Genomic DNA, 27,411 nt, shown 5'->3' with positions numbered 1-27,411 from the left:
GAGTGGGGGCAGGGGGAGGCAAATCCATTTGGAATGCCTTGCTTCTGATGCTACTGCCCCCCTTTGTCTCTTCTTCCCTAGGTATAGTTCTTAACTAGAAAGCTCGTCACCCAGAGCAGAGCAGAGGTGGGCCTGGGAAGGCCGCAGCAGAAGGCCCTGATGCCAGACCAGCCCTCACTGTGCCGTCGGACCAAAACCCCCTGCCCACTGTCCACGACAGCGCTCATCACTGTCCTCCATCTGATCCACTGGAGAGCATCCCGTCCTTCTACAGCAGCCCCTCCTTCGTCATCCAGCTTCTTTGTGCCTTGTGCTCCCTCTAGTGGCTGATGGGCTGGCCATTGATGCTCCTGGTGGTCCAAGCCCACCCCTGCTGTGCAGAGTTGAGAACCCTCCACCTCCAGGAATAGTCCCCTATGGCTCCTCAGCAGGACTGAGTCCAGGAGGGGGTCTTGCACCCATTCATGCAGCACTCACACCCTCCACCCAAGGAGGAGCTTGCCTGCACACTCCAGCTCCAAGGCGCCCCTCAGCCTGACCTCTGACCGCGGCAATCCTCCACAAACCGTGCAGCATCTGGCTCAGCCATGCGCCACCCACAGGGTGATTCTGCAGCCTGGATAGACTGAGACACACGCCTGGCAGCAACAGAACCCCTGAGTGAAGACACATCTCCGTTGGACCCTCAGCACCAGCCCTCAGGCCCAGAGGCTCAGCGAGCCTCTTAGATGAACTCTTGTCAGACACAGGGCTTCTGGAAAAGGCACAGCCCTTCCTGAGTGCCAGCGCCCAGGAAGAGGGACTTTTGGCAAGTTCCTCTGGAAGCACCTCTCAGTGAAGACGAACTCCAGGCCCTCCTGGACACGCTGCCAGGCTCATGAGGGCCTCAGGAAAGCCATCTGCCGAGCCCCTTTCAGGCTTCCTTTCCTGGGATGCAGAGGCAAGGCTGAGAAGACAGGAACCAGCAATGCTCCTTGGGTTCAGCAGTAAGGCCAAGGTGCCCAGACTGTCGGTGGCACTTAGAGAAGGAGGAGGCTCAGAGAAAGGGCCTCCAGTCTGACTGATTACCAGCCCTGCCTTGTGAGGAGGCTGCGAGCCACTGTGATGGGGCCCAGAGGTCCTGGGGCTAGTGCTGGCCCACTGATGAGCCAGGTTCTGGAGTGGGTGATTGAGGGGCTAGAGGTACTGGATTGAGTGTTAGCCTGCTGTCGGGCAGGACCAGCTTTTGACACGGCTGACTGTGGGGCCTGCAGTGTCCTGGAGTTGGTGTTGGCCCAGTGGTGTGTGGGGCTGGTGGCTGAGGGGTCCCAGGTGTCTTGGAGCTGGCATCAACCTCCTGGAGAGTAGGGCTGGGACCCAGGTGATCCAGAGCTGATGCCTGCCCACTAGTGGGTGAGGATGGATCCTGGGGTGAGTGTCCTCTCACTGGTGAGTGGGGCCAGCACCTGGGGACTCTGGCTGAAGGGCCTGATGATCCTGAAGCTGCCATTGGCTCACTGGTGTGCAGGGCTAAGGCTCGTGCTGGCTCACTGGTGGGCAGAGTTGGATCCCAAGGATTTCTGGCCTCAGGGCTCTTGGGGTCCAGGGTCTAGTGCCCGTGTACTGGTGTGTGGAGCCAGGTCCTGGACCCTCTGGTGGTCCGGGCCATGTTCTAGGGTAGGTCTTAAGGGTCTTAAGGAAAGTGGAGCTGTGTCCCTGCCTGGATAGTTGCCTGACCTGAGGCATCCCACTACTGATGTCAATGGCTGGTGGGTAAGGCCAGGTCAGGGCTAGGTCCTGAGGCCAAAGTGTTTGGGGAAGGATTCAAAAATTGTTCTTGCCAGCAACAGTGCTCATAGAACAAGTCCCTCATAATGGCTGCCTCCAGTTTCCCTATCCTCAGGGTCAGCTTCAGTTGCCTCCTGCCTCTGGGAGACTCCAAGATCAGCAGGCAGGTCTGACCCTGGCTCCTTTCAGATTACTGCTCCTGCCTTGGGTCATGGAGCATGTGAGCTTTCTGTATGTACCTTTTAAGGGTGGGGTCTCTATTTCCCACTGCCCTCTGCCTCTCCCTAAAATCAGCTCTGATGGCCTTCAAAGCCAAGTGCTCTAGATTATCTTTCCTTCCTGGAGCAGGACCCCAGGCCAGGGAGCTCGCTGTGGGGCTCAGACACCTCACTCCTTGTGGGGAGCCTCTGCAGCTGTGATTTACACCCCCGTTTGTGGGCCGCCCTCCTGGGTGTGTGGGTCTTGACTGTACTGCATCTCCGCTCCTACTGCTCATCGTACTGCAGTTCCTTTATATCTTCAGTTGTAGAAGACCTTTTCTGCTCATCTTCCTGTTTTTCCAATAGGTAGTTTCTCTGCATGTAATTTGGGTGTGCCTGCGGGAGGAGGGGAGCTAGGGGCTTTCCCACTGCGCCAGCTTGGCCCCACCTCGATGGGACAGACCTCTATTGTGAAGGATGCTGGAGAAAAGGATTTCTATTTTGTTCATTATTTGGGCTCCTAAGTTCATTCTAATTTAATTTTGGATAAACCAAAATAAGCCAAATAACACATTATTGCCATATAAACTAGTGTATCCCAAAATTTGCTATAGGCACTACTGATAAACTGAAAAAACATATATTTATAAATATACATAGAAATACAGAATGTATTTTTATATGTTCTTATGGAATAATGCACTTTTAAGAAGAAACAATGTACCAGATGCAAGAACACACAGAAGTTACATGGGAATGCCTTGTATTTAATCGCAGAGAGTGATGTCATTCTAGTAATTGGTTATTTTTATTGTTATAAAGTTTTTATAAGCATATGTAAATTATGAGTTCATTATTTCATCAGTGTGGCCAGTTTTATAGTTTACGTTACTACAAGTGTGAATTAGAACTTTTTAATTCTTGATAGTTTTCTATCAATAAATTACTATTTTAAAAACTTTCCATGTTCAGTTGCTTTGCAGACACTGCCGCAGTCAAAAAAGATGTCTCCAGTGCAGACTTGAAACTAGTTTTATGGTTTGTGATGCCTCATTTTGAGGCTCAGAAGTATCTGGAAGTTTCTGTAGCTGATGCTAATTCAGGTAGGTGCTACGTTTAAGTTATACTGATTTGTGATCATTTCTCAGATGGAAGAGCAAGCTCCCCCGAGTGGATTCCCCGCTCCAGTGCAGCAATAATTTATACATTTGGTGTCCTGGTGTTTATTCTAACCAACACTACTGAGAGTAATGTAACCAGTTTTACCCCAAAGAGCTTTATTTCAAAAAGCAGAATCCAGTAGCATCCCAAGTATTATTTAAGCAGTAGAACATTTTTAGGCACTTTGCAATCCTTAATTTGGAATAACTCCTTGTCTCACCCCTATGCCCATACATCATTGAAGATGAAATACTGGCACTTTCAGTTTCTTTTTGGCAAAGAGAAGACAAGATTCCTGTGTCACTAATCAAAAATGGCACACAATTCAGCATTTGTTCAGAAAAGAAATTCATTTAACAGAAAAGAAAATGGCCTTGGGAAGAAATGGCCATTTCGTGAGCAAACACAACCTTTACAAATATCAGATCCTGGAAGGGACTGCAGGGAGTTTTCTAAGCCTGTTAAGCAAATGGGTTCTGGGGGCATTAAGTCTACACTTGGTTTAAAGAGGTTTGTATGTTCTGAGACTGACTAATCAATGAAAATACTGCAGAACTTGGATGTTACAAAGCTGAATTTTGAAGTATAGCAATATAACCTGTGAATAAAGATGAAGTGTTTGAAAATAAACAAAAGGAATAGTGAAAACTTACTTCTCTGAAAAGTATTATCTAATAAACTTCAACTTTCTTATAAGATTACATAATATTTTTATTTGTGATCAATAGAAAGGCATTTTTACAGATCTTGCTTTGTCAGATGTAGTCTTGCAATATGTAGTGGTTCCATATTCCTAAGTCTGGGTTAATGGTTTCTCTCAAATAGTACTTTGAATCATTTAAAGGTTTGTGGGTCAATGCACATTTAAAAACACTCAGCAGGAAGTTAAAAAAAAATTAACTCCCATCAACTCAAAGTGATAGCAAAATTAATGTACTGATACAATGGTCTATGAACAACATGGTGACTAAAAATTTCCATTATTTTTACTTTCTGCATCTTGCCTCTTGAACTAGCTGTTAAGCATTGTATTGAGCTGGTAAGAAATCAGACTAGTAGAAGTGTAGACATGCACATATTTTAAACACTTGTTTATTTTCAGATTTTACGGACAGATCATGCAGTCCTGTAAATAAAGATCACGCTTGAACTGAAGTTAATTCGAGCAGTAAAAGGTAGAGCAAAAACATAGGTGAGTAATTGCTGTCTGGTTAAGGCCCCCAGCTCTAACTCCTAGAGGTTCCAGTGTCTGCCAACAGGATTGTCTTTGGAGGAAAGGACCTGAAACCAAACCGGAAGTGCATGATTGAGAAAGGCTTCTTGGAAAATTGTTGACATGCAGTAAAGAGTTGATTTATGTCAACAGTGCTGTGTGTGTTTATGGGGCTTTTCTTCTGGCCGCGAGATAGAATATGGATAATATTCAAAAGATACTTGGATAAATGAGACAAGTTAAGAAGCTGTTGTAATCATCCAGATGTTATTCACTTATGAAAAGTAATTTAACTTGATTGTCAGTTTTTCTCCACTAACCGTCTCCTGATCACCACATGCTACATGACCCTTAAGCATAATTTATACTTCTCCACTTGGCTTTCCATCTCCAGCTTAGCCACTTTCTTATTCTCTTCTCTGTTCCTGAAGTACTGTGCTATTCTCCACTTACTCATATCAGCCCCCTGCTCCTCTGTGGACTTTCCTTGGTTTCCCCAACTAGAAGTTACCTTTATTAGCAACATACAAGACTGTCCATCGAATACATTGGTTCAAAACTACAGGTGATTTTTCACTCAGGAAATTCGACAGTATCTGGAGATATTTTGGTTGTCACAACTGGGGAGGCACTATTGGCACTTGGTGGATCTCAGGGATGCTGCTAAATACCCCACAGTATATAGGATGTCTCCCCACCACAAAGAGTGATTGGATACAAAATATCAATAGTGCTGTTGTTGAAAAATCCTAACTTAATCCAATGTGATGCTTTCATTCTAATCTTGCTTATAATTTTACATATATATATGTATGTATTTAATCATCTGTACTAAAATGTAAGCCTTTGGAATACCAAGACCACATTTTATACACAAATGTATTTCCTCAGAAGCCTAGCACAAAGTCTGGTATATGTAGACACTCAAAAGTATTTTAAAATCTAGTTTTATTCTCTCTTCCTCTTTAGCTGACTTCTATTTCTCACCCTTTTTCTCTATCTTTTGAGCCCAATACCTCCTCTTCTAACTTCATTCTCAGCTGATGGCCCTTGTCTTCTATTTCATTTGAAACATAATTGAAGCTAGGATAAGAGAAACCAGAACGCTTAACGTTGACCCATCACATGGCCCCAGCTATCATCTTTCACATTGGATTCCTGCAAAGGTCTTTCTGCCTCCTAGCTCCCTTGCCTTGAACTTTAAAGTTGGTAAATGGATCCCAGGTGAGACATGGTTTACTTTAAATATGGCAGCTAGTATGTTAGGGGAAGGGGTCTAACCCAACCACTATCTCAGACAAACTAAGGAGGGCACAACTCACTTGGAGGATCAGTTCTGTGAGTATAGCATGGTGAGAGCTGCGGGGATTGCGGCTCATAGAGGGTGCAAGACGGATTGAGCAGGCACTGCAAACAGAAGGGAATAGCAGATTCCCTTGGGTGAAAAGTAAAAAGCAAACTTGCACACAGACTGTCACTTTAAGACATTTGTCCTTGGCAGTCTCACTTGAATCCTTATTGTCTCAGTGAAATTTTGATGGTTTTTAATAACTGGCCCCAGAAATGTAAAAGTTCCAGATATGTACAGACTCCTAATATTTTGACACTTGAGGATGTACCAAACCTAGATGTGTCTTTCCAAGCTATATAGGACCACATGTGTATGATGCTTTGTAGCAGGCAGAGAAAGTGTACGTCCTGCTGTTGTATATCCAAATTACCGAGATGGCTGAAAAACACAGGTTTTCTCTTGAAATAAAGAAGTGAGTACACTGAGGAAGAAAATATGCTTTATTATAACTGACTTTAACAAACAAAATAAACACCGTGATTTCTTAAGCTGGTACCTCAGTCTAATATTAGTTTTATGTATCTTTCTATAAAAGCATAAAAACATTTTAAGCCTTCCAAAGCCAGTTGCTTTGCTTTAAACTGAATCAACTACTAAACAGATTGACATGTATTTCAAATACGATTAATACTGCCATCATAAAATTCTATCAGTGTAATTCACCGCATGGTATATTTAAACTCTAATGACCCAAATTGCCTTTTTACATGACATTATCAAGATGAGGCAGGCTTTAAAAAAAATAATAACTTAATTCTTTTTAGCCACAGTTTATGACAGAAAAGAAAGGAAATAGAAGCATTGATCATGTTTTAATTGGTTGGCGCATTTCCTTTGATCACCATTTCTCAAGGTGATGAAAATGCCTTTTAATTTTTGCTGTTATATCGATATTCTTTTTGAATGTTGCAAATTGCCCACAGGAGTTTGACACCTAAGAAGATGATGAAAAATTATCTTACATCTGGCTGTAATGTTCTTACAATTCTGAAGAACTGAACATTTAAAATATATATTCAAATGCATTATGCCAGGAATCTGCTCCATAGCCACTTCTTAGACAAAAATACTCCATTTTAAGCAAAAGGGTCACTGAAATTCTGCAGTCTTTTTTTTTTATTCTGTTTTTTTGTTTTTGTTTTTTATGTCCTTTCCTCCCTTCCTCTCTTTCTTTCTCCTTTCCTTCCTCCCACCTTCCTCCTCTACTTTCTGTCTCTTTCTTCTATTTTACTTTTTCCCCTTCACTTACCACAACTAAGACTTAAACCCACTTGGTACCTTAAAAGAAAATTCTCCCCATATGTTATACCAATATGTTCTGATGACTCAGAGACCCTCTCCTGATTCTTCATTTCATGATACCTTTTCTCAAACCTGTTGATAATGTTGGTCCTCAACCTTGGAATTTGCCCCTTCATGTTTAGGCTTCATTGTAAGCTCTGTAACAATTTGGTTTTTCTTTCAACCCTGGATTTTTTTTTTTTTTTTTTTTGGCATGGGCTAATTTTGTCTCCACAATCTGAAGCCTGTTCTTCCCTAGCACTTGCCTCATTTCTCTTTGCCTATGCTTTTAAAGAAGGGAGAATGGTTTCATGGAAAGGAAATAAAATGAAACACTGTAATACAAAGTAGTAGCTTCTTTCCTGGTATATTAGTATAGAAAGGAAGGGAAAGGTTTGATTGTTGAAGACCTTGATTGCCAAAATACATGTCACCGAAAGACTTTGTTGAAGCTTTCATGATTAGGGCAGTAAAATGTTGAAAGTGATGTTTCATAAAGTTTAATTTGACAGATGTACAAGAGGGATTAAAGAAAGATAATAGGGAAAGGACAGAGCCCAGGTCAAAGGCACTGTGATGTGGAAGTATGCTCCATACACAAGTGGGATCCGGAAGGTGCAATTTCCCTTCTCTTTTTTGAGAAAATGTGCTGCATACCCCAAACCCAGTACATTAAAAAAAATTCTGCTCTTGACTTAAAAGTAATATGAGATACCCCTCTAGTTCATTTGTTTCTATTTACAGCTCTATATTTATAAGACAGCGCTGATTTCTTAAAAATTGTTTCCAAGGATTCAGTTGGCACCTGTGTCTCTACTGCTCCTTGAATTTTCCAGCTTTTCATTCCTATGAGTATGAATGTATGTTTTGATAAACCTGTAAAAAAAAGTATTTAACAATCTATATCATATGGACCACCATATATTAAAGAATAAGTATACAAGAAGAAAATATTTATCAAAGTACATTAAGTTTGATGTATACTTTCTTTAAAGGCTTTGATAATTCAGCTGTCATGTGAAGAGCTTTTAATGATGAAAATCAATCAGCATTATGCTGATAAAGAGAGGATTTATGGGTCAATAAATATTTATAGTTGACAGGCATATTGCAAACTGCATTTTCATAGTAGATGAAAAGTGTAGAATTTGAGGTTTGCAAGGCGTGTGTGTGTGTGTGTGTTTACATGAAATACACTCATCTTAAATCTCTCCAACTGTAAATATGTTGAATTATGATTACTTTGCTTTATGAGGATCTCTCAGCTGCTGGGTAGTGTATTGGTTGGTAAAATCAGGTCCAATTTGTTTGTGTTCCTCTAAATGGAGCATCTAATTATTGGGCAAGATTAAACATTAGATTATTTTGCCACTTGCTATAAATATTTGAAAATGATTGCCATTGGAATACATAAACAGCTACATTTTCTTATGAAGTGAGCTGATGCATTTTGCTTGCTAGTAGAATATCTATGTTTATAGCACATGCAACAGTCTCCAATAAGTGGAAAAATAAATGGCGCTAATGGCTCCCTGCTCTGAGGACAGTGTTCAAAACTTTTTAGCCTACCATTCAAGATTCTTCCAAATCTGGCCCCTACTTAACCTGAATCTCTCTCACAAATGTCCTTCTTCTGTTGAGTTACTTCATTTACAATCTCTTGATATCTCTTCCTTCCCTCACCTCTAAGGTTTATGTTCTTTTTTTCCCCCAATGTTTTTCATTATAGAATGCACTGTCTTGTTACCCTTTTCCCACAAACTAACTTTTGAATTGCTGATCCCTTTAAACCACCCATCACACATGCCAACGTCTCCAAAAAGACTCCTGTCATCTTCCAAGCTATGCATGTGCCTTTAGTGATGTGCAGACCTTGTTTGGATACTGATTTGAACAAACTAACTATAAAGCAATATCTCTGACATAATTGGAGAAATGTGTATATGGAATGGGAAAAAGATGATACTAAGGATCTATAGTATAACAAAAGTATGCTCGTTGTGTCAAAAATAGCTCTTATCACTTAGACTTGCATACTGAATGATTACAAGTGGTGTATTTGATATTGGATTTAAAATATTCCAATAAAAAGTATGATAGATAATAAAAAAAGTTGGCAAAATTTGACAAACACTGACAATTACTGAAGCATACTGAAGGATATGTGGTGTTCATTATACATATTATATAGAAAGATTTTTCAGTGTGTGTGTGTTTTTTTTTTTTACAAAAATGGTTCCAAGTGCATATAAAGTGCTATAGGGCAAATAACTTTTGCTATTCTTACAACAGGAAAAGTAAGCTTTCAGTGATTTAACGTAATAACTATAAGAGACTGTGTGTGTGAATAAAATTTTATTTTACAGTGTTTAACGTGCCAATTCAACATGTAAAAATATTACTTTGGTTGCACGATGTCCTACCCCCTTGTATGTCAGAAGACTGTTGGGTGCTCAGCGACTCTCATTTCTTCCCCCTTCTCTAAGCACCTGGATTTTACTATTTATAACTGTCTGGCTTGAAGGAGTCAACACAACAGCCAGCCACTGGCCCAAAACGTCTTACTCTCATTCTAAGAATGACCAACAACTCTGTAAAAAACAAAGAATACATTTTTTTCTTTGCTAAACAAACTGGACCCACTCATTCTTAATATCATGAAAGAGAAATTATGTGTAGAAAACTTTTTTTTAATAGACATACCAGAGATTCGATAAGGGGATATAGAAATTGTGGGCATGACTAAGTAGTAAATACCAAAGAAAGATGGCAATCGAAGACAGAAAACATTGGATTGGTGATTTGAGCACTAGACTTTGTTGTTGTCAAGTCTTCTTCTCATACTTTTTGTCTTCCCATCTTTGTTGCCATTTTCCTAAACAAGGGCCTCCACGCCTTCAAAGCCTCTAACCTTGGTTATCTCCATTAACATGCTCAAAACCACCCCCCAAAGCCCCAAATCTAAGTTATTTTCTTATGCCTGTTAAAGCAGCACAACCTCCAAAGAAGTTCCCTCCCCTCCCAGCTTTCATGTGATCCCCTTCCATTGACAGAGGTGCACATTCATTTCCCTGTGGGTTCCTTCAGCAGCTTTCACATTGGTCTTTTTCTTCTATTTTTTTCTTTCTCCAATAAATACTATCAAGAGCTTCCAGATTAGGCTTCCTAAAACATGGCCCTTACCCCACTACTCCTGTGCTCAATAGCTCACTATTTCCTATACAGTAAAACCCATTCTTGTTCACTCAACATTTTAGGCCTGACAGATATGTCTGGGGTTTATATTCTAATTGTGACTTATTTTAAGCACTTGAACGTGTAAATCAGTGGAAGTAATTGCACTTCCCTGAAAATATCCTATACTTTTGGGTCTCCATTCTTTTACCTTATTATTTTAAAACATCTCTTTTCATACATTTCCACTTGGGATCTCTCCAGTTCCTTTTTCATCATCCTTTTAAGTCTTTCCTGGTCCTTGTTAGAGTCAGCCTTTTGCTCTTAAGGTTCTTCAATGCTTCATGTGTGTCTTTGTTGGAATATTTCCTCTCACTGGTATTATAACTTGGTATGAGCTTTATCCAGTCAGTCATAAGTTTTTGAGGACAAAACTTATCTATTTCACCTTTGTACCCCTAATCTTTGGCATAGTGGCCTGTGGTTAGGATGTGTATAGTAAATATTGGCAAAAGGGCTGGTAGAGAGAACACTAAAAGTTCTATGAAAAGGCCATGAGAGAGCAAGGAAAAATAATGCTTCCACAAATTTTAAACATTATGATGTTTAAATTCCAGTTATTAAACAAATTATCAGCATTTAATTAGGCATTAGTCTAGTGCATTCTTTGCATTGCCACATTGAATTTTCTCAATTCAATAACTTTCTGGATGAGGAAAGTGAAACTTAATGAGATTCAGTAACTTATTTGTACGTGTTCTCTCTGGTTCAAATTCAGATTTGCTTGAAGTCAAACCTTGTCGCTTTTCTATTATTAAATATGTCTGGTAAACCCTGGAGTTTATAAGACACAACTCAAAGGGAACCTTAAGAGACATTAAAAAAGAAAAGGCTCAAACAGGTGCTATTCCACTTCCCCACCCTACTTCAGTATCAGAAGCTTCTTAATTTTTTGCAGTGAAGTTTTTTATTTTTTATTTTTACCTACAAGGTGGGGCACTCACTTGCTTATTTTCACTATTTTCTTTATTATCTATTATCCTATACCCAAGGATTTCACATATTTTAATTTGCTTGAAGGTATTAAATATATAACCCTCACTTAATGTAGCAAGTTGTATTTACTTCCCCAAAGTAGGCATGTCATGAGCCTGCATGCATACTTAACTCCATCACATTCTAACACATATGTTCTAATTCACTTTTGTAGCTGTTCTCAGAACCAATTTCTAAATTTCATTTTTAAAAAATCAGTTTCATCACTTGATAGTCTCAATTTCAACTTGCTACAAAGTGTTTTGGTTCCTTCCAGAAATTCTTCAACCCTGACAGGAAGAGACCATTGTGAAGATACTTAAAATGTAGTGCTTATTTACTTATTTTAATTTAGATACAATTGACATATGACACATTAATGTCAGGTGATCAACACAGTGTTCGATCTGTATATATTGCAAAATGATCACAACATGGTGACTATAGTTAATAATACTGTGTTGCATATTTAAAATTTTCAAAGAGAGTAGATCTTAAAAGTTCTCATCACAAGAAAAAAGTGTAGCTAAGTAAAATGTAGTTCTTTGAACTTTAAAATTTAAAGCCAATTCCAAAAAGAAATTTTAACAATTATTTGGGTGATGCATAGCTCCTCATTGGTGGCCACTTAAGAGAGCTCGCTCGAATGTATATATTCTTGTGTAGATTTGCATTCTGATATGTATATATATACACATACATATATGTGTATATATTTGAAATATATATATTTTTCAAAATTCATATTTCTCTAATTACAGTTTATATCATAAATGTCAACCATCCACTGTATATCAGAAATTTCAAAAAGATTTGAAAAAGAAAATTTCTGGGAATAAAGGGAAACAGGAAAATTTTCATGAAGGAAATGTGATATTTGAGTAGTCCATGGCACTCTGGCATAGGTAGATGAATAACCTTAGGATATTCCAAAGTTAAAGTTTTCCAAAGCATTTCCTGGGATGCTATCCCTACAAGATGCTGTCACACGCAGAGGGAACAGAAGGGAGGGTCATGGTCAAATGTGTTGGGAAAACTACGTCCCCTCTTGGAGACTTAATGAGTGTTAATAGTTTGTCAAAGGTTCAGAAATATTTGTCAGGAAAAAAAGGTTTGACTTTATGTTTCCAAAATAAACATACTCACTTCATATTATATCATTTTTATATTCTTATATCACCTTTGATAACCCCCTAATTCCCCATGTAAGCAGAGCTGAGATATTTAAGTTAATGATTATGATATTTCTTCCAATGAACATACACATTTTTGGGACTTGAACAAATTCCTGTGTTTTTATTCAGTTTAACATTTAGAAGTTGTATGATTATGGAAAGTTATTTAATTTCTCTGTACCTCAGTCTCCTTATTTGTAAAGCAGGGATAGCATAATATAGATTCATGAAGTTTTGAGAGGACTTAATGAGTCAGTGCATGCAAAGTGCCTGGAACTATGTTCAGTCACTCAGTAATGGTGTGATACTGGACAATTCCTTGAGACCAGCTAGAAAACATTAATAATTCCACACGGTGGCAATCTTTCCTATTGGAAACCTCCAGTTATGGGAAAGTGATGTGAATGAGTACACAGAGCTATAAACAGAGGTACTTTTCCTGCAATGCACACTGAAGAATTTTCCAAAGCATCAAATGCCTGGAAACAGTCTGTGCAGAGCCGGTCCAGATCACGCACAGTGTCTGTGCCTCAGAGGGTGACTCTCCTTTGCCCTCCTTTTCATGGGTTAAAAAATACACAAACTTCTTCTCACCTCTAGAGAATCATGTATTACACAAGAAAACCAAAAATTTACATGGGCATTATTCTGGGTATGCAAAAAGCATAGCATTGGAAAATTATATAGAGAAGACAGAATACATATTGCTGATTTTTCCATTATTAAGAAGATAACCATTCGATTTCCTCAAATTTGTAAAGTTGTAGAGAATATGGTCTTTGTAATGTGTTATTCACATATGTTCAAAAGAGTCCCTGAGATTCCTTGGCAACTATACTTCCACCTTCACCTTCCAGAAAAACACACTTCATTCACCTATGCAACCAGAAAGATGTGTTAGGAATCTGGACACATTTAATCTAATTTTTGTCAGGAAGAACAAGTAGAAAATGAGTATTTAAATGTGCAACCTCTATTGCCTTTAAAACCTCTACTGTTTTGGGTCTAAGGATAAAATAACACTACTGAGAAATGACTGTGAAAATGTTCTGTAAATGGAAGATTATTATGAAAATATGTTTACTGATAGCAATAATAATAAATTAGTGTCTGGGGCTTTTTCCATTTAAGTCTATAATTTTACTTGTTTTATACCTCAAAGGAGGAATCAACCTCAGTATTTTCACTTCTTTTAATATGATAATCACCAGACTCATTTATGTTACTGAAAATGACATTATTTCATTATTTTGTGTGGTTAAGTAATATTCAAATATATATATGTGTATACGTGTGTGTGTGTATATATATATATGTATATGTGTGTGTGTGTATATGTATATGTATGTATGTATACACCCCCCCCCCATATTTTTATCCATTACTCTGTCAGTGGAAGTTTAGCTTGCTTCCATGTCTTGGCTATTGTAAACAGTGTTGCTACAAATATTGGTGTGCATGTATCTTTTCAAATTTGAGTTTTCTCCAGCTATATGACCAGGAGTCATATTGCTGGAACATATGGCAACTCTATCTTTAGTTCTTAAGGAACATCCATACTGTTCTCCATAGTAGCTGGATCCACTTACATACCCTTCAGCAGGGTAGGAAAGTTCCCTTTAATCCATGCCCTTTCCAGCATTTATTATTTGTAGATTTTTTAATGATAGCCATTCTTACTGATGTGAGATGATACTTCATTGTAGTTTTGACTTGTATTTCTCTGATAATGAGAGATACAGAACATCTTTTCACATGCCTGCTGGCCATCTGTATGTCTTCTTTGGAGAACTGTCTATTCAGGTCTTCTGCCCATTTTTTAAGCTGCATGAGCTCTTGATATGTTTTGGAAATTAGTCTCTTTCAGTCTCAACATTTGCATATATTTCCTTCCATTCCACTTGTCTTTTTGTTTTGTTTATGGTTTCCTTTGCTGTGTAATAGGTTTTAAGTTTAATTAGGCCCCATTTGCTGATTTTTGCTTTTATTTCCATTACTCTGGAAGACAGATTGAAAAAAATATTGCTGCAATTATATCAAAGAGTGTTCTGCCTATGTTTTCCTCCAGGAGTTTTAGAGTATCTGGTCTTACATTTAGGTCTTTAATCCATTTTGAGGGGGTTTTGTATATATTGTTAGAGAACATTCTAATTTTACTCTTTTACACGTAGCTGTCTGCTTTCTCCAGCACCACTTGTTCAAGAGGCTGCCTTTTCTCTGTTATATATCCTTACATCCTTTGCTGTAGATTAACTGGCCATAAGTATATAAGTGTTTTTTCTGGACCTTCTATCCTGTTCCATTGATCTGTGTCTGTTTCTGTGCCAATACCATGCTATTTTGATTACTGTAACTTTGTAGTATATTGTGAAGTCAGGGAGAATAATTCCTCCAGCTCTGTTCTTTTTTCTCAAGATTATTTTGGCTATTCAGACTCGTTTGTGTTTCCATACAAATTTAAAATAATTTCTTCCTGTTCTGTGAAAAATGCCACTGGTAATTTGAAGGGGGTTGCATTGAATCTGTATATTGCTAGATAGTATGGCCATTTTAACAATATTATTCCTTCTAATCCAAGAACATCTGTTTGTGTTGTCTTCAACTCCTTTCAGTCAGTACCTTATCATTTTGGATTACAGGTATTTTGCCTCCTTAGGTAGGTTTATCCCTAGCTATTTCATTATTTTTGATGCAATGATAAATGGGATTATTTCCTTAATTTATTTTTCTGATATGTTGTTGATAATGTATATAAATATAACAAATTTCTGTATGTTAGTTTTTATCTTGCAACTTTTTCAGATTCATCCATGGGCTTTAGTAGTTTTCTGCTAGGGTTTCTTATAATACCTGGTAGCAATTATATATATAGACTGCTATACCAAAACCTCATGATAACTGCAAACCAAAAATCTATAATAGATAATACACACAAAAATGAAAAAGGAATTCAGATAGTCACCAAATCACAAGAGAAGAGAACAAAAAAAGAAAGGAAAAAAAAAAGATGTATAAAAACAAATCTGAAACAATCAACAAAATGGCAATAAGAGCATACATATCAATAATGACCTTAAATGTAAATGGAATAAATGCACCAACCAAAAGACACAGACTGGCTTGAATGGGTACAAAAACAAGAACCCATATATTTTCTGCCTACAAAAAACTCATCTCAGATCTAGAGATACACACAGACCAAAAATGAGGGGATCAAAAAATGTGCTACAAATAAATGGAAGTCAAAAGAAAGCCAGAGTAGCAATACTTACATCAGACAAAACAGACTTTAAAATAAAGACTGTTACAGGAGACAGAGGGACTACAGAATGACCAAGGGATAAATCCAAGAAGAAGATACAACAATTGCAACTATATATGCACCCAGCGTAGGATCAGCACAATATATAAGGCAAATGTTAACAGACACAATGGGAGGAATTGGCAGTAACAGTAACAGTGGGGTAGGGACTTTAAAACCTCACTTACACCAAAGGCCAGGTCATCCAGACAGAAAGTCAGTGAGAAAACACAGGCCTTAAGGACACATTAGACTAGATGGACTTCATTGATGTTTATAGCGCATTCCATCTGAAAACAGTAGAATACATATTCTTTTCAAGGGGACATGGAACATTCTCCAGGATAGATCACATGCTGGGTCACAAATCAAGCCTTCGTTAATTTAAGAAAATTGAAATCATATTGAGGGTCTTTCCTGACCACAGCACTATGAGACTTGAAATCAACTAGAAGAAGAAAAAAACTGCAAAAAACCCCACAAACACATTGATGCCAACCAACATGCTACTAAACAACCAATGGCTCACTGAAGACATCAAAGAAGAAATCAGAAATGAAAGAAATACCTACAGACAAATCAAAACAAAAACATGAGCCTCCAAAACCTATGGGACACAGCAAAAGTAGTTCTAAGAGGGAAGTTTATAGTGATAAAAGATTACCTTGGGACACACACACAAAAATCTCAAATGAAAAACCTAACCTTACACCTAAAGCAACTAGAGAAAGAAAAACAAGGAAACCCAAAGTTAGCAGAAGGAAGGGAATCATAAAGATCAGAGCAGAAATAAATGACATAGAGACTAAAAATAAACAATAGAAAAAATCAATAAAACTAAAAGCTGGTTCTTTGAAAGGATAAACAAAAATGATAAACCTTTAGCCAGACTCATCAAGAAGAAGAAGGAGAGGGCCCAAATTAATAAAATCAGAAATGAAAAAGGAGAAGTTAGCAACCAACACCATAGAAATACAAAGATCATAAGCAGCTACTACAAATAATTATACACCAACCAAATGGACAATCTAGAATGGACAAATTCTCAGAAAGGCAGAATGTCACAGGACTAAATGAGAAAGAAATAGAAGATATGAACAGACCAATTACCAATACTGAAATTGAATCAGTTATTTAAAAACTCCCAACAAACAAAAGTCCACAGGCAGAATTCACAGGTGAGAAAAGTTGACACCTATTCTTCTGAAACTATTCCAAAAAAATTCCCAAGGAAGGAACAATTTCAAAATCATTTTATGAGGCCACTATCACCCTGAAACCCAAACCAGACAAATAGGTTACAAAAAAAGAAATTACAGGCTAATATCACTGATGAACATAGATGCAAATATCTTCAACAAAATACTAGCAAGTTGACTCCAACAACGTATTAAAAGGATCAGACTCCTTTTAATATAGTGGGATTTATCCCAAGGACATGAGGAATTTTCAATACTCACAAATCAATCAATGTGATACACCACATTAACAAATTAAAGAAATAAAACCATATGATAATCTCAATAGATGCAGAAAAAGCTTTTAATAAAATTCAGCTTATGATAAAAAAAAATTCTTTGGAAAATGGGCATAGAAGGAACATACCTCAACATAATAGAGGCCATATATGACAGACCCACAGCTGTCATCATACTCCATGGTGAAAAGCTGAAAGCATTTTCTCTAAGATCTGTTCTTCAAGACAAGGATGCACACTCTCACCACGTTTATTCAACATAGTTTTGGAGGTCCTAGCCACAGCAGTCAGAGGAGAAAATGAAATTTTAAAAATCCAATTTGGAAAAGAAGTAAAACTCATTGTTTGCAGATGACATGATAACATACATACAAACTCCTAAAGATACTGACAGAATACTACTAGATTTCATTAATGAATTTAGTAAAGTTGCAAGGTACAAAATTAGTAAGAAGAAATCTTGCAATTCTATACACTAACAACAACGTAGTGGAAAAAGATATTAAGGGAACAGTCCCATTTACCACTGCATCAAAAAAAAAATCTATATATATCTAGGGATAAGCCTACCTACAGGGAGAAAACAGTTGTACTCTGAGAACTAAAAGATGCTGATGAAAGAAATTGAAGACAACAGAAACAGATGGAAAGATATACCATGTTCTTGGATTGGAAGAATCCATACTGTTAAAGTGACCTTTATATCCAAGGCAATCTACAGATTCAATGCAATCCCTATTAAATTTCCAATGATATTTTTCACAGAAGTAGAGCAAGTATTTTTTAAATCTGCATGGAAACACAAAAGATCCAGAATCACCAAAACAATCTTAAGAAGAACAGAGCTAGAGGAATCACACGCCCTGACTTCAGACTATATGACAAAGCTACAGTAATCAAAACAGTATGGTGCTGGCACAAAAACAGACACACAGATCAATGGAACAGGATGGAAAGCTCATGCACTCATGGTTAATTAATTTACCACAAAGGAGGTAAGAATATACAATGGACAAAAACAGCCTCTTCAACAAGTTGTGATGGGAAAACTAGACAGCTACATGTAAACAATTAAAATTAGAACAATTCTCTAACACCATATACAAAAACACGCTCAAAATGGATTAAAGACCTAAATATAAGACCAGATACTCTAAAACTCTTGGAGGAAAACATAGGCAAAACACTCTGACATAAATTGCAGCAATATTTTTTTCGATCTGTCTCCTAGAGTAATAGAAATAAAAGCAAAAATAAGCAAATGGTAAATTCAAAACATTTTACACAGCAAAGGAAACCATAAACAAAACAAAAAGACAACTTGTGCAATGGGAGAAAATATTTGCAAATGATGAGACTGAAAGGGAGTAATTTGCAAAATATACCAAAAGCTCATACAGCTTGACTTAAAAAAAAAATCAAAAAAATGAGCAGAAGACCAAAATAAACATTTCTCCAAAGAAGACAGATGGCCAACAGGCACATGAAAACATGCTCCATATCACTCATTATCAGAGAAACACAAATCAAAACTACAATGAGGTATCACCTCGCATCAGTCAGAACGGCCATCATTCAAAAGTCCACAAATGATAAATGCTGGGGAGGATGTGGAGGAAATGGAACCCTCCTACACAGGTGGTGGGAATGTAAATTGGTATAGCCACTATGGAGAACAGTATGGATGTTCCTTAAAAACTTAAAATAGACTTATATGATCCAGCACTCCCACTCCTGGGCATATATCCAGAGAAAACTCTAATTTGAAAAGATGCATGCACCCCAGTGTTCACAACAGCACTATTTACTGTAGCCAAGACATGGAAGCGAACTAAATGTCCATCGACAGATGAGTGGTTAAAGAAGCTGTGGTGTGTGTGTGTGTGTGTGTGTGTGTGTGTGTATAGATATGGATATAGATATCACTATGTACATATATAGACATGCAGAGGGATATATAGGATATATAGGGATAAATTAGGAGTTTGGGATTGACATATATACACCACTGTATATAAAATAAACAAGGATCTACTGTATAACACAGGGAGCTATATTCAATATCTTGTAATAACCTATAATGGAGAAGAATCTGAAAAAGAATATATATGTATATAAATGTAAAATTGAATCACTTTGCTGTCCACCTGAAACTAATACAACATTGTAAATCAACTATATTTCAATAGAAAAATAGAAAGCCTTGTTTTGTAGTATGCTATGGTCTGAGAGTTTGTGTCCCCCTCTACCTCCTGCCACCACTGGGCAAATTCACATACTGGAATTCTTACATCCAGTGTGTTACTGTTAGAAGGTGGGGCCTGTGGGAGGTAATTATGTCATGAAGGTGGTACCCTCCTCAGTGAGATTAGAGAGTCCACAGAGCTTCTTAGCTTCTTCCAACACATGAAGATACAAGGAAACGTTTGCAACCTCACCTGACCACGCCGGCACCTGATCTCAGACTTCCAGAACTCCAAGAAATAAATTTCTGTTGTTGATAAGTCCACTTCAAGCTACCAAAGTGAAGTCACTGATGGCCTGGTTGAGAAGAGATGCTCATACTTGGATGTCAAGGACCTCTGCCTCTAGCACACCCCCATCTGATTAAAATCACTGCTGTGTGCATGACATGTAGGCCGTGAATATAATGATCCACTCTTGAAATATTCATAGAACACAAATTCATTTTATTTTCAGCCGTTTTGTACAACTCAGTGTGAATTAACCTATTGAAGACATGTTCATTTTCAATCATTGCTTATAATGAATTATGTCATCATGTTTATTTTAGTGTGTTTTTCACTTCGGGCTTGTCTGGGATGAGGCAGTCAAGTCGCAGCTGGAGAAAGGATGGGGAGGCCAAAAAGGTGCGTCCACTCATATGCTGGCCAGTTGGTATATGCCTTGAGCCAGGTCCCATTTTCCAAATCATAGTCCCTGAGGGCATTTTGCGGTCAGTACAGTTACTAAAATTCCAGTTAGCCATTTGGACGTCATGAGTTTTGGTCCAACTAAGAATTCCATGTGTTTAATATAGAATACAGTTACCTCAAGAGTTCATTCAGTAGTTCCCTGGGGACAAGTGGCTGTTTATTTAAGCCCTTCTAGACTACAGCCATGTCGGCTGAGTCCTGAGCAATCAATGGGACACCTGGGACTTCTCTTCAGTGACACCAAGGTGAGTTCACAGGCATCTTGTACTCTGACAGGTTCTTCTGCCCAAGCTGCCCCTTCTGGATACTAGCCCTGCTTTCTCTAATACCAGCATGAGTGTCCATCCTTTTTATCAAAGCTGTCTCATGCTAAAAATGTTTTACAAACACATGTCCATAACTACCATATGATGCCTTCCATTTTCTCCCCCTTTATTCTCCAAAACACATATATAAATAGTAAAATCAAAGTCTTCTCTTTCCCTATCTGTGTTTTGTTTTCTGTCTATTCTTTCTTCTTCCTATTATTTTTCCTCCTATGACACTGCTTCCAAAAGTATTATTAGAAAGTCCACTGGGGAATATGAATATATTCTGACTTTTTTTTTTTAAATAGCAACAACAAAATGCTAACAAAACTTGGCTTGATTGGCACTGAGGAGATACAATGCAAGAAGATAAAGATTCTTAGTGATCTTTCTGCCCATCATGCCTTTACAACCCCATTAACAACCCAAAACAATGACAAAGCAATCCTGTTCTCCAAAAAGGTCAGCAGAGAGAGCCTGGGCCAGCTGGGGAGGCCTTGCTCCCTCACCTGGACAGGCTGATGGCTTGGCATGCTCCTCCCTCTGGAAGGACTGATGTGAGAGGGTTGTGCCAGCTGTTGCAGGGCTACACACACATGGAGAGCTCCCCTGCTCTGGGGATGCTAGGATGTCAGGATGCTTGGAAGTTTTTTGCCTTTTCCACTTTTCTTCTTTTCCTTCAGTCTTTTCAATGGGAAAGAAAAAGCCTAAAAGCAAATGATTGCTGAAAATCTTTGCCAGCTCATTGATTCTGAGTCAAGAAAGAAACAAACAAACCAAATCCTGTATGTGTGAAATTCTTGATGTTTCAAATGGAAGACTATTGAAATCTGCCCCACGATCAAGGTAGAATGAATAAACCAAGGAAATCCAAAGGTCTCCTTCATTCAACAAACAAATATATGTTATGTATATAGTCTAGATGCTAATCCCTGTGCTAAAGATCTAAGAATCCAAATTCAAATAAAATGCCAACCCTGCCCTTAGCAATACCTAGTCCAAATTGCATGTATTAATTGTGGTAAAATTTTCTTTATTAAGATATTAATGCTAATCTATTGATAATTTACAAGCTTTCAAGCAAGACTTTAAACCTGAGTTCCATGTAGCCATTTCAATAATATATTAGAAGATAATTGAACATTTCCAGGTATTTTTTGTTATAAGTTTTATTATCAATTCTAGATCAATCCAATTAGGAATCTGAAATGTGGGAAAAAACTTTACAGGCAAGATTTGAGCTAAAATATAAAAGAAAAAAGTCTGTTTCACCTACTTTCTGTCCATATCTGACCTTTCATTCAAATCTCATCACTTCTATGAAGCCATCTTTTAAAATCCCATCTCAAACAAACCTCTCCTTTAAAAAATCTGCATAATTAGCATATTAATGTTTAGCTAGTGGTTGTTATTCATAGTGAACTTCACAATCACTTGTGGAGTTTAAAATTACGCATTTCCAGCCTCAACCTTCAAAATTTATTTGGTCAACACTCCCATTGTCCTGGCATCTGTATTTTTAAAGCGCATCACACATGACACATTCCCAGTTAAGAAGCACTGTTCAAATTCCACTCTACAATTCGGATTTGACATTTCATAATAGCACCTCATCTATATTTGTGCATTTACATCCTCGGATCCCTACCAAACTGTGACCATCTTTTGAATACAAGCACAGACTCGTATTTACTTTGTTCTTTGCAGCACACAGATCTTACTCTGCACTAGTGAGAATTTCCACACTTCTTGTTTGAAAAAGGGGCAAGGGATATTCTTTTAACAACCTCCTCACAATACGATCACATCTGTTTTTCTATTTATATTATCCCTGCAGTGGTAGAACAAATTTGATCATGAGCAAAGATCATTTAGTCATTTATCCTTACTATTGCTTTTCTAAAAGTTTCTTAAATTAGAGCAGAGGCTAGAGAGCCAGAGAAGGGTGCTCTCTCTAGCAAGGCAGATTTAAATTTACATTGGTTCAAATCCAAATCCTCTTATTTGGCCTATGGTGAGGAGAAAAACAGAAGATAAAAGTTTGTGAAACGCATGCCTTTAGTAAGCACTCAATACATGATAGCTCATATAAATCTGAGGTGTTAGGGAATTCTCTGCCCCCAAGAATTTTTCTCTGCATACAAACCCTGTGCCTTACCTCCTGGTAATCAGTCACTCCCAGAGACATCTAATCTAGTCGTAGAATGTAGAGTTTGCTAGGCCTGCTGAAATTATTGAATCTCCCAGTCTTCATTTTTCATTTCTTTTTTTAAAATTGAGGTATAGTCAGTTTACAATGTTGTGTCAGTTTCTGGTGTACAGCACAATTTTTCAGTTACACGTGAGCACACATATATTCATTTTCATATTCTTTTTTTATTTATTATATTATTTAATTTCTTAATTTTGGTGAAGGGGAGGTAATTAGCCGTATTTATTTTTAGAGGAGGTACTGGAGATTGAGCCCAGGACCTCGTGCATGCTAAGCATGTGCTCTACCACTTGAGCTATACCCTCCCACTTAATTTCTGAACTAAATTCAGGCTGAAGCAATTCATATACTTTTGTGGGGTGCAAATGTTCTGCCTCACAGAGCTGTTTCAAGGGTTAGTGAGAGAACACAGAGAAACCCTAAGTACAGTTTCTGGCATAAACTAGTCACTCAACAAACCATTATTATTATCATTAACTTAGTAATAGCAATATCCTGAGCTCCAACCCAGCTGACTTTTACTTCAGTTCAGTGCTCTTTTCCTGCCTCTTAAAATGAACAGTTCTTATAAAAATAGGTTTATGACAGCTAGGAAGTATAACAAATTAGAACTATCGATAATCTTTGAATGTGGTAAGGGCAACCAAGTTAGTCATATCAGCCAGCAAATAAGGAGACATGTCTTCCGGTACCTGTTGTGGTAGAATCAGACCTTCACTAGTTTCGGGCTGGCCCACCACGAGACACAACCCTAGTGTTTAGCCACTCGACCTTGCTGTTTCCTCAGCTGTAAAGTGGGGGCACTAAAATAATTCTCTCATTACTATTTTGAATAATTCATTACATGTGAAACCATTTCAGAGTCTCTGACAAATAGCAAGCTTCCAATAAAGGTTATTCTGTTATTATTAACAATTCATTTTTATTTATAGATAAGGTTACCATAATCTGCCATCCATACTGGGATACCTCTGAGAGTGAAAGGTCGTGTTGTTAACATTGCACCAGGACAACAGGCATAACTACACTGGGACAGGATGCACAGTCTGTTTACAATATATTTTCTAGCTCCAAACAAATTCCTAAAGGAGTGTTATATTATGTAGGGGAATTTACATGGGCTGCTTTAGAAAGATGTTACATCTGGGTCAGATTCAAAATGGGCACCAAAAAAAAAAAAAAAAATGGTTCTGCCTTCTTCCAAACTTACCTCTAAGACAAAATAGAAACAGATGGAATGTTTCTATGGTATTTATAAATTAATCTTTCCTTTTTATAATTTAGTCTTTCTTAGGGTCTCTTTGAAGGCTAGGTCCTGGGGGTTACACTTTAATCTTTTTTTTTTAATTAAGTACTTTCAACAGAAACTTTCTGAAATCTCCTATTCAATTTCCAGTCTCATTAAACACACTGTAACTTATACTTTCTAAATAAGTTCTTTTTATTTAGTATAAAAAATTTATTAATTCAAATTTGAATTAAGGAGAAATATTTCACTGATAGAAAAGTTAGTTCCCCAAGTCCTGATCACCTTCTTACAAGACACCAAGGAAATAATGAAGGCAACCGTGGTATTTTCTGTAAATCCTTAGGAAAAGCAAACACATGCACACATTTGCCATTAAATAGATGACCAGTAAAACACCTGTTTTTATTTTTTCAGGAAGGCCTATATCACTATGAACTTCCCTCTTAGGACTGCTTTTGCTGTATCCCATAGACTTTGTGTGGTTGTGTTTTCATTGTAATTTGTCTCAAAGTATTTTTTAATTTCTTCTTTGAATTCATTGATCTATGTGTAGCTGTCCAGCTTTCTCAAAACCACTTATTGAAGAGACTGTCTTTTCTCCGTCGTGTATTCTTGCTTCTTTTGTTATAGGTTAATTGACTGTATGGGGCCTGGGTTTACTTCTGTATTCTCTGTATGTTCTATATTCTCTTCCATTAATCTATAAGTCTGTTTCTGAGCCAATAGCAGACTGTTTTGATTAGAGTAGCTTTTTAATAGAGTCTGATGTCTGGAAGATTCTGCTTCCAGCTTTGTTTTTAAACCTCAGGATTCCTTTGGCAATTCTGGGCATTTTGTAGGGCCATATAAATTTTGGGATTATTTGCTCTAGTTCTGTAAAAAATGTCAAGAGGATTTTAATAAGGATTGTGTTAAATGTTTAGATTGCTTTTGGTCATATGGCCATTTTATTTTATGTTATTTTTTATTTTTTATAAAGTTTTAAAAGTTACTTTCCATTTACAGTTACTGCAAAATATTGATTATATATTCTTTGTGTTGTCCAGTACATCCTTAGCCTGTCTTACACCCAGCAGTTTATGCCTTCCACCCTCCAACTCCTGTGTTTTCCTCCTACCTCCCACTGTTAGCCAAGTTTGTTGTCTGTATCTGTGAATTTGCTGCTTTTTTGTTATTTTCACCAGCTTTGTATTTTTTAGATTCCACATAGCAATAATATCACACATTATTTGTCTTTCTGTGTCTGATTTATTTCACTTAGCATAATGCCAATTTCATCTATTTTGACAAAAGGCAAAATTTCATTCTTATGACTGAGTAGTATTCTGTTGAGTGTGTATGTGAGATATACATATATATGTGTGTGTGTGTACATATATATATATAAAATCTATCAATCACATCTTCTTTATCCATTCATCTGTTGATAGACACTTAGGTGGCTTCCATATCTTGGCAACTGTAAGTAATGATGCTATGAACATTGCACTGTAAGTATCTTTTTAAATTAGAGTTCTTGGTTTTTCAGATATATACCCAGGAGTGGAATGACTGGGACCCATGGCAATTCTATTTTTAGTTTTTTGAGAAACCTCCATCATGTTTTCCATGGTGGGTGCACCAATTTAAATTTCCACAAATAGTGTGTGAGGGTTCCTTTTTCTTCACATCTACACCAACATTTGTTATTTGTGTTCTTTTTGATGATAGCCATTCTGATCAATGTAAGGTGATGTCTCATGGTTTTGATTTGCATTTCCCTGATGATTAACAATGTTGTGCATGTTTAATGAGTCTGTTGGCAATTTGCATTTCCTCTTTGGAGAAATGTCTATTCAGTTTTGCTGCCCATATTAAAATCAGGTTTTGTTTTTTTTTTTTTTTTTTTTTGATGTTGAGTTGTATGTGCTGTTATACATGTTGGATATTAATCCCTTATCAAATCATTTGCAGATAATTTCTCCATTAAGTCATCCTTTTGTTCTGTTAATTGTTTCCTTTATTGTGTAAAAGCTTTTAAGTTGAATTAGGTTCCATTTGTTTATTTTTGCTTTTATTTCCTTTACTTTAAGAGATGGAGCCAAAAAAATTGCTTTGATTTATGTAACACAGTGTTCTGCCTATGATTTTTCTCTTGGAGATTTAAAGTATCCAGTTTTCCATCTTCCATGTAGGTCTTTAAACATACATTCATGATAAAAATTCTCATCAAAGTGGGTAAAGAGGGAACACATCTCAACACAATATAACAATTTATGACAACCCACAGCCAACATAATAATCCTTGGTAAAATAATATTCACCATCTGTATTCAGCGTAGTATGGAATGTCCTAGCCATATTAATCAGAGAGAATTTTTGAAACAAAAGGGATCCAAATTGGAAGAGTAGAGATAAAATTGTCACTATATGCAGATGACATGATACTATACATAGAAAACTCTAACGACTCCACACAAAAACTACCAGAGCTGATTAACAAATTCAGAAAGGTAGCAGGATATGAGATTAATATACAGAAATATTTTGCATTTCTTTACACTAACAATGAAATATCAAAAAAGGAAAGAAATAAAACAATCCCTTTTAAAAAATCACATCAAAAAATAAACTAATTAGGAATAAACCTGACCAAGAGGTGAATAAACATTTGTTTTATATTTGTATCCAGTAAATCTATTATCTGAAGTATTCAAGGATACCAACATTTGGACTATGCTGTATCCATTGATATTTGATCATGTTACTTATAATTTTTTTTTTATTATTTTGAGCTTGTCTTTAGTAAGGCTTTATTTGTGTGGACCTTGCATGGTCAGACTTAAGGTTTTTATCCCTCAAGATTTATTTGGGGTTCTTTTTGATTTATTTTATCATCAATTCTCTCATTTTATCCACTAAAAAGCCTTTAATGAGAACCTATTATGAACAACCCATTTCCCAGTTGATTGAGATACATTAGTAAATAGAAGACCACAAAAATTCCTGTTGTCTTGGCACTTACAATCTAGTCAGGGGAGAAAGTAAATAATAAATAAGAAGCTATATCCTTTACTTAGGAGGTGATAAGTCTTCAGAAAACAGTAAAAGTGAGTCAGAAGTAAGGTGATTGGGGATGGGTAGATGGTTTACAATTCTAAATTGGGTGGTCAGAGAAGTCCTCGCTGAGAAGAAGACAGTTTGGCCAAGATTTGATTGAGTGAGAGATCTTGCAATGCACCTATATGGAGAAAGAGCATTCAAGGTGGAGAGTAGAGGGCATAAGAGGCATTCAGATCAGAAATACGGCCAGTGTGTTCACGGAATGAGAAAGAAGGCAACATGGATTAAGTAGAGTAGGTGAAAGAAAGACCACTTTTAAAAGATAAAATATTTTTAATTTATTGCTTCAAAATTTCCTAGACCCAACAGGTAATATATATCTGTACTTTAAAATTATATGAGAACAGGTCTACAATTTTGATTCTCAGACCCTTAATTTAATTTTTTATGACCAACTGCCCTGCCTGAACAAACTCTCTATTATCAACTGTTGATGGTGAATGAATTTTCTAATATACTCTTTCAGTGA

General features: G+C 37.2%; 1 protein-coding gene across 1 annotated transcript in view; it reads left to right on the top strand.

The window, feature by feature from the left end:
* Positions 1–4,308, top strand: part of LOC116661096 — a 33,190-nt gene extending 28,882 nt beyond the window's left edge. The window contains exons 4-6 of the mRNA XM_032472324.1: positions 82–1,410; positions 2,940–3,070; positions 4,231–4,308. Of these exons, the coding sequence (XP_032328215.1) occupies positions 82–98 (17 nt within the window). The 3' untranslated portion in view covers positions 99–1,410; positions 2,940–3,070; positions 4,231–4,308. The remainder of the gene's footprint in view (positions 1–81; positions 1,411–2,939; positions 3,071–4,230) is intronic.
* Positions 4,309–27,411: the final 23,103 nt, after the last annotated feature.

Source organism: Camelus ferus, chromosome 33 (assembly GCF_009834535.1).
Source record: "Camelus ferus isolate YT-003-E chromosome 33, BCGSAC_Cfer_1.0, whole genome shotgun sequence".
In the NCBI taxonomy this organism is placed as follows: domain Eukaryota; kingdom Metazoa; phylum Chordata; class Mammalia; order Artiodactyla; family Camelidae; genus Camelus; species Camelus ferus.
Note: the sequence above shows the minus strand (reverse complement) of the source record. Positions and strands in the feature narration are given on the sequence as shown.